The sequence below is a fragment of the Pimephales promelas genome, chromosome 12 (assembly GCF_988280905.1).
Source record: "Pimephales promelas chromosome 12, fPimPro1.hap1.1, whole genome shotgun sequence".
NCBI lineage: Eukaryota > Metazoa > Chordata > Actinopteri > Cypriniformes > Leuciscidae > Pimephales > Pimephales promelas.
Window position 1 is genome coordinate 19,986,180 of NC_142780.1, and position 15,611 is coordinate 20,001,790.

General features: G+C 36.5%; 1 protein-coding gene across 1 annotated transcript; it reads left to right on the plus strand.

Annotated features, from left to right (window-relative positions):
- Positions 1–196: 196 nt before the first annotated feature.
- slc50a1 (solute carrier family 50 member 1) lies at positions 197–10,569 on the plus strand. Its single transcript, XM_039679662.2, has 6 exons — positions 197–397; positions 892–969; positions 1,093–1,216; positions 3,922–4,083; positions 6,816–6,935; positions 7,017–10,569. Exons 1-6 carry the CDS (start codon positions 330–332, stop codon positions 7,122–7,124), a joined length of 660 nt encoding a protein of 219 aa, XP_039535596.2. The 5' UTR covers positions 197–329; the 3' UTR covers positions 7,125–10,569.
- Positions 10,570–15,611: the final 5,042 nt, after the last annotated feature.

The window sequence follows — 15,611 nt, forward strand, 5'->3', positions numbered from 1 at the left end:
GTTTTGTTTTCTTCAGAATTTTGTATTAACACGAAAATCATATGATCGTTGAAGTATGCCATGCATTTTTGTAGGCTACTTGAATTCTGTATAATAATAATAAAATAAAATAAACTACACAACCGGACTACAAAATGACGATAGGAGCATCATTCTGTGAATAACCAATCACAGTGAAGGAAGCTGTTCACACTGATTACAAACACGGAAACAGAGAAAGTGGACGTCAGCGTTGCATTAGTGTTGGATACTAGGTTTTGTAAATATAATTTATTTGCCTGATAGCACAGGGGTACAGAAGCACAGCTCAATTTTCGATTTTTCAGTCTATGGATTTTCTGCAGCTGCTATCATGTGCGTGCATCATATTCACCGTCGGGATGTTCACGACGGGATTGTAAGTTACTTCAATTTCTACAATTGCTTGATATGACAAATTATATTCGACAGTTAAATGTACACGCATACAGAGTATTCTGTAAATTAATTAAAATACTTTGAATAAACAAAGTTATATATTAAAATTTTATTTATGAACTCTGAAACTATAATGTTGTTTCTCCTAAGAGAGTGGCTGCCTTCGCACAAATTCAAATTCAATGTTACTTTCTAACATAGGCTACTATAATTATTGGTACAACAGCAAACCTTCATATTAGCCAACACTGTTTGCAAGAAGAGCTCACATTAAGATTTTACATGGTTAACAATAACTAGTAATTATAGTATTTTTCCTGAAACCATAGTGCATTTTTAACATCTTCATTATATGTTTGCATTTGTAAGTTGAGCATATAAACATTTGGAGGCTGAGCATTTGAATTACATTTTGCATAACCTGTTGTATCCGCTTGCTATCCCAGTAAGTTTATACTGTTTTTGTGTTTGCAGGACAGACTTGAAGAAAATGAAGGCCACACAGTGTTCAGATAACGTTCAGTTTCTGCCCTTCCTTACCACATGCTTAAAGTATGTATTTTCTATTTGACACCTGCAGTTCTTGCTAGTTATTGCATACAACTTCATGTATGCAATGGTCATCATGCATTGAAGTCCGTTCAGTCTGAATGATCATTTTGTGTGTGTTTTTAGTAATCTAGGTTGGCTTTACTATGGATTACTGAAGGGAGATGGAACAGTGATTATTGTAAACGTCATTGGGGCAACTTTACAGACCTTATACATCATCACCTATTGTCATTATACCAAAGAGAAGGTTTGTCATTTAGTCAGTGTTATGGATTTTACAGTAGGGTCGGAGTTCAAGACCTCTGGCTTCTTTTTACCTTTTTATCTAATTTAATACAATATTTTAATTACAAATTAAATTACCAGCATAACAGTTTGATTAAAAAGGTGAAAAGAAAAAAATAAATGCAATATTTTTATCGTCTATTACATTAGCAGAATAACGGTTTGACTTTATATTTATAATTGCACACGATATCGTCAACTTAACAACTTGAGTGCAAAGTTAAATTTAAAAGTTAATTCAGTATTTTTGATTACAAATTATGTTATTAGAATACCAATCTGTTAAAAATGTAAAAAGTCAATTTTTATAAAAATGAATTAAATATTGTTATTACAGGTTATATTATCAGCATATAAATTATGTAAAGTATCTTCATAGTTTATTTTCAGGTTTAAAGGGATACTCCACCGTTTTTTTTCATATTAAACTATGTTATTCCCTTAACTTAGATGAGTTGATTCATACCTCTCTCATCTCAGTGTGTGCACTCAATCGCTCTGGCACGCGAGACACTTTGATTGCACTAGCCCAGTTCATTCAATAGGGGCCAAGCCGAGAAGCGACCAAACACCTCCACATTTTCCCAATTTAAATACAGTTACACGAGTAGTGTAACTCGACCAAGAATGGTGTCACAAAATAAAGCGCTACACTTTTCTTAGCGTGTAAAGTGCATAACTATAATGTATGGCGGAAGACCACAGCAAGTGATTGGGAGCACTTCGACTCGGTGCACATATCCACCTTATTCCTGACGACCTTACTGCGTTTTGAATTTTGGGTGGCACTTCCGGTTTGGGGAACTTCCATTTAAAAAGGCTAAAACGAATCATTTCAAATCATAAGGTTGCCCTACAAATACAGCTGATCCGTCAGTTTGTCTGGATGAATCTGGATGAGCTGTCAATTTTCCTTCATGATTTATTTTCAGACATCATGAGAATAACGTTATACTTGGTATTTTAACGTGACATGTTATAATAAGAATATGAATATCTATGGCAAAAGCTCTTTTCAGTCGCTGCTTTCTTTTCCTCGTGATGATTTTTATTTTTTCCTTTGTAATCCGCTGTAAAAGTATGAAAAATGACACCATATACGGCACATTTGTGGTCTGTTCTCCCGAATTTAATTTACGATATTCCAATAATAATTCACTGGAATGCACAAAGAATATCTCCTTATTCTCCTCAAATCCTCATGTCCCTTTCCAGGTTTGTTTTCACAGGTAAATGCAATTTATCTGTCAAAATGACGGGAATCACTTTTATATATTCACGTAATGCTGAAGTTAATGAACATTTTTGATTAAGGCTTGTTGTACAATACAGATATTTGCCTAGAGTGATATTTAACCAAAGACTCTTTTCGGTCTGTTTCGGGCTATTTTCGGTCTGTTGAAAGTACCTGTTGATTCTTTAAAACTTTTACATTTTATTTTAATGTTCGATGGTTGAATTGTGAGTCGATTAATGACACTTTTTTAACGCATTGCGTTCATAGAGCGAGCCTTTCACTGATTGTTTACAGCTTAACAGAAGTTACACCCATAATTTGCGCAAAGTGTAATGGGGCGTAGGAATAAGGTGGATATCTATGGAGTCGGCGTTGTAATATCATCACTCTGGAGAGGGAGAGGATTTTTCACGAGTGATGATATTACTACGCCGAGTCGAAGTGCTCCCAAGCACTTGCTGAGTTATTCCGCCATACATTATAGTTATCCACTTTACACACTTAGAAAAGTGTAACGTTTTATTTTGTCTCGCCATTCTTGGTCGAGTCACTCTACTCGTGTAACTCTATTTAAATAGGGAAAACATGGAGGTGTTTGGTTGCTTCTCTGCTTGGCCCCTATTGAATAAACTGGGCTAAGCTACAGTGAGGAAAATAAGTATTTGAACACCCTGCTATTTTGCAAGTTCTCCCACTTAGAAATCATGGAGGGGTCTAAAATTCTCATCGTAGGTGCATGTCCACTGTGAGAGACATAATCTAAAAAAACTAGCTTCTTCCATTTTCTAATGATTGCTCCAACAGTGGACCTTTTTTCACCAAGCTGCTTGGCAATTTCCCCGTAGCCCTTTCCAGTATTTTGGAGGTGTACAATTTTGTCTCTAGTGTCTTTGGACAGCTCTTTGGTCTTGGTCAACTACTAATGTTAGTAGTTGGATTATTACTGATTGTATGGGGTAACAATCTCAAACAGATGCATCTAAATGGAGTGGAGGTGGACACAATACTTATTTGCAGCTGTACCATACAAATAAATAGTTCAAAAATCATATAGTGTGATTTCCTGGGGTTTTTTTTTTTTTTAGATTATGTCTCTCACAGTGGACATGCACCAACAATGACAATTTCAGTCCCCTCCATGATTTTTAAGTGGGAGAACTTGCAAAATAGCAGGGTGTTCAAATACTTATTTTCCTCACTATAAGTGCTTTCAAAGTGTCTCGCGCGCCAAAGCGATTGACGAGAGAGGTATGCATCAACTCGTCTTAGTTAAGGGAATAACATAGTTTAATATGAAAAAAACGGTATCCCTTTAAAATGGAATTTGGATCCCAGCTTTTATAATGTGAACCCAGTCGTTTGAAACCCATTGTATAGAACAAATATGATGAACATTTTTCTAAGGTATGCTGTACCTGTGTGTGTTTCAGAGGCGAGTGTTCTCACAGACACTGGTGATGGTGATTGTGCTGTGTGTGGGCTGGGTGTATTTTACTATGGTGATTCCTCCTGGAGAAGCTCAACTCTCTCAGCTGGGCCTCGCCTGCAGTGTGTTCACCATCAGCATGTACCTCTCTCCGCTCACTGATCTTGTGAGTACACGCACACACCTATGCCTATAATCAGCATTAATCATGTTTAAACCACAGGCATGTACATGCATGTATTTAAAGATAGGGTAGGCAATGTTTTTAAATATGCTTTTTATTAAACTGGTTGAAACCTTCTTCACATCCTGATGGCAGTCAATAATAGATGTGGTCTAAATATTAAAAAATGTACATCTTCTGAAGAAGTCTCAGGGCCACAACATGTTCGGTCTGAATGCAATAATAGGATGTCCTATCTGTTTGTTAAAGTATGTATTTACTGAATTTACAATGTATGTACTGACTGTACTTTATATTTTACATCAAATTTTAGACATAATCTTGGATTTACACATGAAACGGTATGTAGTGCCATGGTACAGAAGTCAGAGACATTTCAGGGCAAAACAAGGACAGTGCAAGATGAAAGATAAAAAAACAAAACAAAATGTCCAGTGCACATAGAAATACATTGCCGTAAAGCACATAAAGAACATATTTAGAAGTCTAGTTGCCTATTACCAGGACTGTCAATGACGCACATGACAAAGTAAATGACAGATTCAATTTATGTCAATCTTTACTTATGTACAGTTTTATGTAAATGTTTTACTTAAAGCTGCAGTCCGCAGTTTTTCCTCTTTGTCGCCATCTCTGTCTGAAATCTGCAATTGCAGTCATTCGCGGAATAATCAACTTTACGTGAGTTGTACTTCAACACCTTCGACACGGCACAACGCGGATGAACACAATATTTGAGGAGACTATGTGGATGGCATTCAGAATCACAGACTGTTCTTTTTTGAAAGTATGACCAACATAATAATTTTCACTGGTAATGTCATCTGAACGTAACATCCACTTTTGTTCTGGTTCTGAAATTGCAGTAAATCGCGCTGATTAAATCTAACAATCGCTTATAAGTTATCATATCATGAAAAACCATGCTAATTATTTTTGGTTCTCAAATTGTTAATGCTAACAACATCAGCATTGCGTGACTACATGTAAAGACTCTTTTTTTTCTGTAGCCACTCTGAAGTCTTTTGCATTTTACAGTGGGTGAATCTCTAGTTGTCACTGGTGATTGTCGTTTGAACCTTTCTGGATCCGCCATCAAATTGATGTTTAATTATATCATGTGCTGTGAGAAAAGGCTGTAAATCTCCACCTCCAACATCCTCACACGCAATATAGCTTATACTAGCCGAGACTCCTTCTTTATATGTATAGATGTGACGTAATGAAACAAAGACATGCTCGAATCTCCCACGTTAATCCACCAGTGCCACTGGAGTAAAAAAACATTATTACAAGCTTATCGCTTTGAATCGAGCTAAGGCAAGCAGATAGTGTTGAACACTGGCTGCTTATATATTTTCTCAAATAATAATTTTTAACCCCAAAAAAGCTATTGACTGCAGCTTTAAATAAACAATATAACAAACATAAAAACATAATATGGAAAAAAAAGACTAATAATGAAGAATAAGTTTTTGAAAAAATAAAGCCTGAGAATTATATAAAAATGACAGGAATACCACAACATAATAAAACTTTTTTTTAAACTGTATTATTATTATTTTTTTAAATCAAAACACTGTTACATAACATTTACTTATAATATTAATCATGAAAATTAAAGAAACAAACAAAGAAAATTAAAGAAATGAATAAGAAAATTAAAGAAAATATAAAGTTAAAGCACTTCATTAAATAAATACACCACATACCAGGACATTATCTTCCTTCAAGCAAATGTTTCAATAAGTGCCCGCTTCTGTCAAAAAAGATCTGATACTACAAAACTGAAGTCATTTTTTTTTTTTCAAATATATATATATATATCTCAGTCTATCAGTCTTTGTGTCTATTCTGTAACAGTGGGTTAATGCACCTTTATCCAGTTCACAGTGATTATCTTCCTGGCTGCCATTATGTAATACAAATAAGTAGGATTTACTAAACTGGGGAAACCAACAAGCAAAAAAAAAATATATCTATTCCTAAAACTTTACTAATTTCCCTTTTAATCCCCTGCCAATACACGTATACTTTGGGACATTCCCAGAATATATGCACCTGAATATATATATATGAATATAAACTTATTTAATTGCATGCATCAACAAACATTACATATTAAAAGTTAAACATTATTGCATACATTTATGTTATCTGTGACACCATTACATATTGCATAAAGCATACATCAACTCTTAAAATAATTGTACATTTGTCCTCATCTTGTTTTTTGGTATCATTCCGGCATTCCAGCTTTTGTTTATCACTCCATCCATCCTTCTTTTCTGTGCCCTCTCGCAGTATCCATCTTCCTGTTTTGGATCTTTCCCTATTTATCAGTCCAGCTCTGTCTATCTGTCCTGTTCCCTGTGGTGTATTTCCTGTCATTCTCGTACCCACTTTTGTTGCTTCCTGTTTTTGCCTCAATCATTCCCTCCTGTCTGCGAGCATCAATAGCAGTTTTTAAAGGAGAGACAATGCGTGAGTGTAAATAACCAGTTCTGGTTTGAGCTGTGACTCAGTGGTGAGCACATGTGCTCCAGATTTACTGATCCTAGGTGCTGAAGCAGAAGACACCAGTTTGAGTCCTGCCTGCATCATGTTTCAATTCTCTACTTTTAATCAATTAAAAAAGTAGCAAAAGCATCTTTCTCCTCTCTCTCTCAAAAAAAAAAAATTTAAAAATAATTTGTGTTCTTCATTTCCACTAGTTGGATATTATGCGAACGAGGTCTGTGGAGCGGTTGTCTTTTTCCCTGACTGTCGCTACGTTCTTCACATCGACATCATGGACGCTGTATGGCCTTCAGCTCCAAGACTATTATATCATGGTAAGACGATGAAGAGACTGTCCCGAGACAGTGGTTTGAGGTAAAGGAAAAATTGTCACATTTTTTTTGTTTGTTTTTCAGGTACCCAACACCCCTGGTATCTTTACTAGCCTCATCCGCTTCTTCCTTTTCTGGTGGTTTGGAGCTGTCATTCCAAACAAGCCCACCTATAAACTCATCCAAGTCTGAGAGGGAATTTACATTGAATCTAATTAAGTGCCTTCGCCACTTTCTGTTACCCAAGCCGGAAGAGCTTCTTGGCTTTTTTTTTTTTTGGTATCAGACTATCATGATACCTTCTGAACTCAAGCATCTAGTGAAACTGCCACTGTAAATTCTGTGATGACTATTTTCACTTTATCTTTGTCTTTAGTTAAAGGGATAGTTTAGCAAAAAAAAAAAAATGATATTGCTGGTACCATTTACTGTCATGTTGTTGTTCCAAATCTTTCTTTCATCAGTGGAACATAAAAGAAGATATAGACATTGGAAGTCAATGGTAACCAAAACTGTTTGGCTACCAACATTCTTCAGAATTTATTCTTTATTGTTCCACAGACGAAATAAAGTAATACAGGCTTGGAACAACATGAGGGTAAGTAAATGATGACTTGAATGATGAGATCTTTTTTTTTAATGAAATATAAAGTGAAATATCTCTTTAATTAAAGGAATGTTACTCCCCACCCCAAAACAAAAATCTGAATGTACCTATTATTCCAATCCTGTATTTCTTTATTTCTGATCCCAAAAAGAGGACAATGTTTTTTCCCATGCAATTTCAAAGAATTGGTACTGGAGCTTTTAGTTCGATCCTGGATCATACATATGATGGATCCGGTTCTTAAGCTCACTAAGATTATCAGACTATCTTATATCGTTTAGATCTATTTTTTTAATACATTTATGACTTGAAAGTTCCTGTACCTATTCTTTGTAGTTGGATGGAAAATAATCTCCTCAGAATTTCTTTGTGCTGCCTGGAAGTGTCCTCAGACTTTGAAAGAAAATAAAGTCATACAGGTTTGGAACAACATGAGGACGAGTAAATAATGGCAGACGGTACATTCATTTCTGGTACATTTTTAAATTCTCTGAGTGAAAGTGTTGGTTGATCCTTATTTGGATGAGGATTCTCTGAGTTTGTTTGGCAGGTATTTCTTAGTTAATAAGTGTTGAAATCTGCAAACATGACACACCCCAAAACATGAGCTCAAACATTTCCTGTTGTAGCCCTTTCTTTTGAAACGATGTGTTAATATTAAGCAGGTGTCTTTTTGTATCTTGGGTAGGCTACATACAGTTCTGAGTGGCCTTTTGGAAACTGTCACATTAAATACAGTACATGTAGTGTTTACAGAATCGCTCATTAATCATAGACTACCTTATTATAATATTATTCCTAATTGTGTCCAAATGGCAGTTTGGCAGCTATTTAATCCCGCGCGTCTAACTCCAAATGAAACTTTGTGTAGAAACAGAACATTTGTCTGACTGAATGCCGTTGGATTAAGAATATCTGTCTCAGAGATTACAGGAAATAGGAAATCTTGCACACATCTGTTCAGTGTTCACAGTTCTTGTTTTGTAGTTGAAAGCTCTTTTTCTCTAATCGTTCTCACTGTCAGAGCACCATATACTTTACAATAAGCCTTCAGAGAACACCAAAGTCGCACAAAATCTGATGGCTTTAATCATGTGAGTTGTGGTGACAGGCAGGATATGGAGAAGAATAATTGTCTAATTCACTAAATTACATATTCGTATCCCATTAGATGTTGAGATGAAAATCGTATGCAGTCCATGTTGTTTTGCATATGGTAAACAGGTTTGGTCTGTGACGGGAAATAACTCTGGGTCTTACTGTACATCATTCGGTAGTCTTTTCAAGTCTTCAAGACTTTGGCTTTGTGAATAAAAATGGTCATTATGTTGATTTTTATACTTGTTGTATTGTTTATGGCTTCTGTGTTGTATGGTTTTACATTAATCTGAAATGTCTTTGTTTCTTTGTACTATTTTATATCCTATGCAACGTTGTATATTACATCAGAGGGGATTTGGGGTGATGTTGTTTCTGTGGGGCAAAATGGCTCAAATAAATTTTTATATAATATAGCCTTCTATATTTGGTTGAGACTGAGAGAAGAAGTTATGAGAGCTTAGCAGGGGAATGTGAGAGGATTTTGTTCTGGTCTCAAAGAGGATCAGCACTGATTGTGAGCAATGAAAACTAAAATACAAAAGCCGAGGCGTAACGCGTACTGATAGACATTTTAATTTCTGTGGGAAATAACAGCACTTTTATCTCCCGCTATTAGGTGTTTGGTTTTGTAGAGCTCTCTGTGTTTTTGAGTGTGTGTGTTGTTTGCAGTTGGCCTTGGTTAACATGAGCGAGTGAGAACCATGTGTTTGCTGTTTCTCAGTGCCTGTATGGAGTCTTTACATGTTTTTCCTGCCTGCCTCTCAGAGAAAGACATGAAAGGGGGAAAGGATTGTGGCTGGTGATTGTTCATCAGGAGAGTGTGTTTTTGAAAGAATTAGTGTTTGGCAAACCTCTTTTGTGAGAGAAACAATGATGACTATGGCAGTCTCACGCATGAAGACAAAAGCACTTTTTAGTCTTCAGCCATGTTTGTCTAAATGCTTTTTGTGTAAATGTTAACATGTAAGAAGATTAGTGGTTTTCAAACCAAAATGGGTCATGTCCATTCTGCTGTGATAGTGAGAGGGTCACAGACAGCGGGGGAAATGCAACAAACTAATGTACAGTTTTGATTGTAAATATAAATAAGCTTGTCAAACAGTACCGGTCAAAGGGTTTTTAATGGTCAAGTTCGGTATTTTACACTTAAAGCCCTGTTTTAAAATCGTTTCTGATGAAATAGAATGGTTAAGATTGAAATTTGGACACATGCTGCTGGCCCGAGAATTTTATGTTTTTTTGTGGTTGCACCCCCCTTTTGCAGCTATTTTTGTAAACATATTAGCTTTTAAAATGTTATATTGCAATAGAAAACAGTTGATTTAAATTGTAATAATATTTCACAGTGTTTTTTTTTTTACTCTATTTTTGTACGTAAACAGGCTTGGTGAGATTAAGTGTCCAAACTTTTTACTAGTAGGCTACTGTATAATGTAGTATATATATATTTTAGCATTTTTTAAAACCATCAACAAAACTGAGTTTTATATAATGTCACATGATTACTGTTTTTACTGTATTTACTTGTTCTAAAAAATAAATGTAGACCGGGTGATAAGAGACTTTAAAGAAATAGTTCACCCAAAAATGAATATTCTGTCTTCATTTATAGTATACACACCCTCTTCTAAACCTGTATTGACTTCCATAATATAAACAAAAAAATACTTTGGAAGTCATTGGGGATTGAAAACTGTTAAAACATTCTTAATAATATCTTCTTTTAATTTCTGCAGAACAAAGAAATAGGTTTGGAACAACAACTTGAGGGTGAGTAAATTCATTTTCATTTTTGGGTGAACTATGTGTTTAAAAAATATCTTACTGACCTTTTGAATGATGTGATTTTTTTTCTATTCAACCGATGACATGTTAAAATTGTAGCATATTATGTGGCCTATACAGATTAAACTATTGTTTTAAGGGGTATTTTTGTTTTCTTCTCTACTTTTTTGATGCTCTTACATCACTTAATGTAGTGTGTGTGTGTGTGTGTGTGTGTGTGTGTGTGTGTGTGTGTGTGTGTGTGTGTGTGTGTGTGTGTGTGTGTGTGTGTGTACTGTATGCAAATCCATTATTAATAGTTAATAATTATGCCTTTAGCATATATTTTTTTAAATTGTGCCATTAAAAGAAACACACTTTAAAATAAAAATACAACCATATGAGTTGAAAACAGAAAGCAACTTTCATGCACGAACCTGTTGAAATAAAGTTAAAGTTAAAAAAATTTCCTTAAATCAAAGGAGATAAAGGAAAAATCCATAATTTGCAAGAAAATGAATATAGAATTTACAATTATTTGGTCGGAGGCCATCGCCATTTCTCTATATGAAAGTCGCCCACGCCATGACAAACTCCCAATTACACTGTAAACCGTCTCTGTTACACAGTAGACAGATAAATAAACAGATGGGGCCTGGACAGTTAGGAGTAATGGATGGCCATGTGGAGACAGAAAGACTAGACAACACTCATGATGCTCGTGTGTGTGTGTGTGTGTGTGTGTGTGTGTGTGTGTGTGTGTTTTGCTCTGTGGTGTCCAGTGTTTCTTGATGGGACAATTGTGTGAAGGCATCCGGGCAAATGCGTTTATTATGAATCACATCTGATTGATCTCGGACACTTTGCTCTGTTCTCATCACTAACAGTGCAGTAGCTGTGGTGTTGTGTGTACGTGTGGGAGTGTGTATGCTTAATCAACGCAACAATGGGAGTCTTTTGCAAAACAGGATACCACTGGTTCCTGCATCAGAGACTGTCTCTGGGATACGCACACAAACATACACACCACCTTAAACCTGTCTAGGTTGCTAATATGCATTTTCTCAGTGACTTTTTCAGTCATTCAGATGAACACATGAACAATGATTAGTTTTTGTTTTTATGCACGTCAGAGAATGCATCATAAATTCTGCTCATGAATGTCTTTGTTTTGTTAGAGACTGTCTGATCACTGTAAAAAAATATTTTCAAGATTTGTTATCACAACATTTTTTTCTTTTGTCAAATCAACTTAAATAATTTATTTAGTTGAGATGACTTATTATTTTGAGTTTCTGATGATTAAATTTATCTCCATTGTATTAACTCACTTTTTATAGTTCAATCAACTTACAGTACAACATTATGCGACATTACACTGCATTATATATAAAATCTGCAACAAAAAGGCTCAGAGAAGTGAAGATAGTTCCAGCATCATGCGTGTTTTACAGAATTTTGTTCGAAATTTTGTAAAACATACATTTTGAATTGTGACTTAAGATATGTCTTGTAGTCTGTACATGATACAAATAAATGTTGTATGTAATAAACTTTTGTTTGCTGAACTCTTGAAAAACAGTGGTGTGTGTTTGCTGCATCAGCATGCTGGCGTGTGTGTGTGTGTGTGTGTGTGTGTGTGTGTGTGTGTGTGTGTGCGTGTGTGTGTGTGTGTGCGTGCAAAGTCAGCTTATATGTTTCAGCTTTCAGCAAGTAAAACACACCTGTGAGAGCTCCAGCTGTTGTTTTGAAGAGCCTGAACAAGGGAAGCAGAGACAGAGGAAGATGAATGTGCTGCTCACGCCTTTTTTCCTTCAGCCCTTCTCCTGTATCGCATTTGTTGTTTACTTCAATCTCATTCATATCTCTTTTTTTTATAGCAGCCTTAATTATCTGTCTCTAAAAATCGTGCTTGTTTGTATTTGTCTGCTTCTGTCTTTACGCCAGCACTATAGATGAGTTGGACAAAGACACCAAAAGCACCACAAGTTGTATCAACATGTTTTTAATAGATAGACTCATTCATCAAATCTTAATAAACATGAGACAGTGAGCAGAAGACACATGCACAGACAAGCGACACCCCTAGGCACCTGCTGACCTCTGTCACAGATTTCAGCTTAAACTGAAAGTCTGCTAGTAAAACAGGTTAGGTCAAAGGTCACAGACTGTAATGGTGACCTTGTTTTTCTCCTGTCCAACTGTCTTACCATCTTCTCTGTCTCTCTGTTTCATGTGCAGTTGCTTTAGGCTGGCATTTACGATCAACTTGTGCAGACTCAAGGCATTCAAACTGCTATTTCAAGCTTTAGCACTCCATTGCCTGACTTTCCTTCTCAAACCTACTCAACTCTCTCATCCAACCTCAGATCTTTTTGATGTGTTTCTCCTAATGCTTCCTGGTTTCTGAGACCAAGAATGTAGCCTACTTGTTAGCATTCCCATTCATTTCAACGGCAGTTGCTCAACTTGTCCTTTATTAGCCACTGTCGTGAATTGTGATGTTTAAAGGCAGGAAACAGGTTGAAAATAAATACATTTCATACTTTTAACTCTTTCCCCCGTCATTGACGTGTTTCCACCAGGTTTCCATAGTTTTACGGTCGGTAGGCGGCGCTATTACACATCTTTTAAATGAGTACAGTATCTCCAGATTAAAAAACAGGCAAAGAAGACGCAGAAAACGAACATGCATAATGCGAGCATCAACATTAAACAGCAATATAAATCAAAACTGCCTATTGTTACCGAATGAAATGTGGACCCAGGACGAGCTATAGGGCTGTGCAAGCTTTGGGAGTGTTGATGGACTCGATACGGTATGGTTTGATCATCATAGCATAACTTACTACTGAATCCAATTTTGACGTATGGTCCTAGGCCTAGTCCTTGATAATATTTTTTTTTAAGCAGATGCTTTCTTCTTTCTTTTGATGTATTGCATGTTCGGATATTCACTCAGGAAACTATTTTGGGGGCCATGCGAATTTTGTGAAAATGATCAAAAATGCATGGCGCTGGTTCTGGCTGACAACTTTTTAGAAAAATGCTGGACTCTGGAGGGGAAAGAGTTAGGTGCTCTCAAAAAGGGCACTAGTAACATATCTACTATATGATTTATATGTTGCTTGCAGAAAAAAAATCTGTCTGCATCCATTCTCCATTCAAATGTAGGCCCATCTGTAAAGAATAATCTTATGATAGAGATTGACCTACATATGAATGGAGAATGGATGCATTTTGCAGCCAGATGGTGTAGTTATGACATCCAGGGCCTGATTTAGGTCACATTAACCAGCCAAACCTCCACACTTCAGCCTTCATTGGAGTCTTTAAGCGTGAATTCAGTAGTTTGGTTCTAAAGTTTTACACCTTTGTACAAGTACGACGAAATTCTGCTGTTGAAATGCAGTCATTTCAGTAGGAATCCCTGCAATCTCATGCGAAGGAACATTTCCCCACTGAAGACTGTAGGCTCTAGTCATAATGTTTTTTTTTGTTGGTTTGTTTATTTTAGTTTTTTTTAACCCTTTCAAGCATAGAGGTCACTACAGTACACAGCTATTCAAAAAGCCATTTTCTTGCGTATGCATGGTTGTTGATTGCATAGTTGCACATCAACCACAACAGTGGACATACTCCACCAAGTGGCGAGCCAAATATGTGGAATTTGGCCCGTGATGTTTCACTAAGCGCACTCATTGGCTCCCGCCTACAGATACACTAGTAGCGTAGTGTTGATTGGTGATGTGAAGAGCAACAATTAGACATTAAAGGGTTAGTTCACCTTCCCCATTCCCCATTGACTACCAGTCAATGGAGAATGAGATCTGTTTGATTAAAACATTCTTCCAAATATCTTCTTTTGTGTATAGCAGAACAAATAAACACATAGAGGTTTGGAACAACAACCTGAGGGTGAGTAAATACTGACAGAATTTTCATTTTTGGGTGAACTAACCCTTTAACTGCTTTAGCAGCGGAGTACCTACAATCGAAGAAGCAGAATAGGTCTGAATAAGTCAGAAAGACTGACAAAAAAATTTAGCATAAACATCTACACAAAGTGAAAAGAGTTTATGACAGAGAACATCTCGAGCAGTGAAGTTGCTTCTTTTTTCATTAGGCAGTTAAAGAGCCCCTTGGAGTTCCCAAAAACAGTTTAACATGCATGCAAGGATAAAAAACACTTTATTTGTCTCATAATATGCATTTATTTTTAACTGATTTGCTCACCGACTCCCAAATGATTCGTACGACTCATTTTTCCAAACCACTCCTTTGCGTGACGCTCATCGGCGGTGATTGGTCAGATGACAGACCCAGTCAGTTATTGTTTGTTAGCATAACGCATAAACGTATTGATAAAGCACTGCAGTACTACAAGACTCTCTATTCTTTGACACCTCCAATAACAGTGACAAACATTTCACATATTTAAAAAAAATTGACATTGGAGACCTAGAAGCTGCGCTGAGCTAGCCTGGATGCCAGCCCGAACTCCGCCCACAACATTTTTTGGTCTGGAAGTTCGGTCTAGACTCAATCCATTGAGGAGTAATTATGATCAGGCAAAAAATTAACGGGCCAATCTGATTGCCAGGGCGGGCTTTATACGATGATGGACAGATGATCTGCAGGGACGTAATCATCACGTTATCAGAGCGCTAACTGGTTTCCCTCAGAGATGCCTGTAGCTGGAGAATTGAGATGTATAGATTCCGCTGTCGCGTCTGTTTTTAAAATTAATCGACAGCGCATTCATTTTAATAGACAAACAGAGAACTGCAGTCAAGGCATTTGTCGATCGGAAAGATATTCGGCAAAAGTGTAACTTATCAGCTGGCTCTGATGGTCGCTAAGTTAAGAAGATGGGACGTAATGAAAAGCCTGTGGTCGTTGTGGTTTCTCCTTTGGTCGCGCTCATGAAGGACCAAGTGAAAGAAGCAACACTCGTTATTTTACTTCTAAAATAAGTAAGTTCTTCTGTTGTTGACAGCTATGCTATGCAAAGTATTTGACTTACTGCGTTGCTCTGATTGTTTGTAGGTCTGTCCGACTATCCAATTGAGTGCAGAGTTTTTTTGGGGGGGGGGGTTTCCTGGTTCGGTTAAGACACGCCTCATAATCAAAGCCCTATGGAGCGATCTCGGACTCATTTTCTCAATAGAAAATGAGTATGACCAGAGCCCGTCTAACAGAGAGCC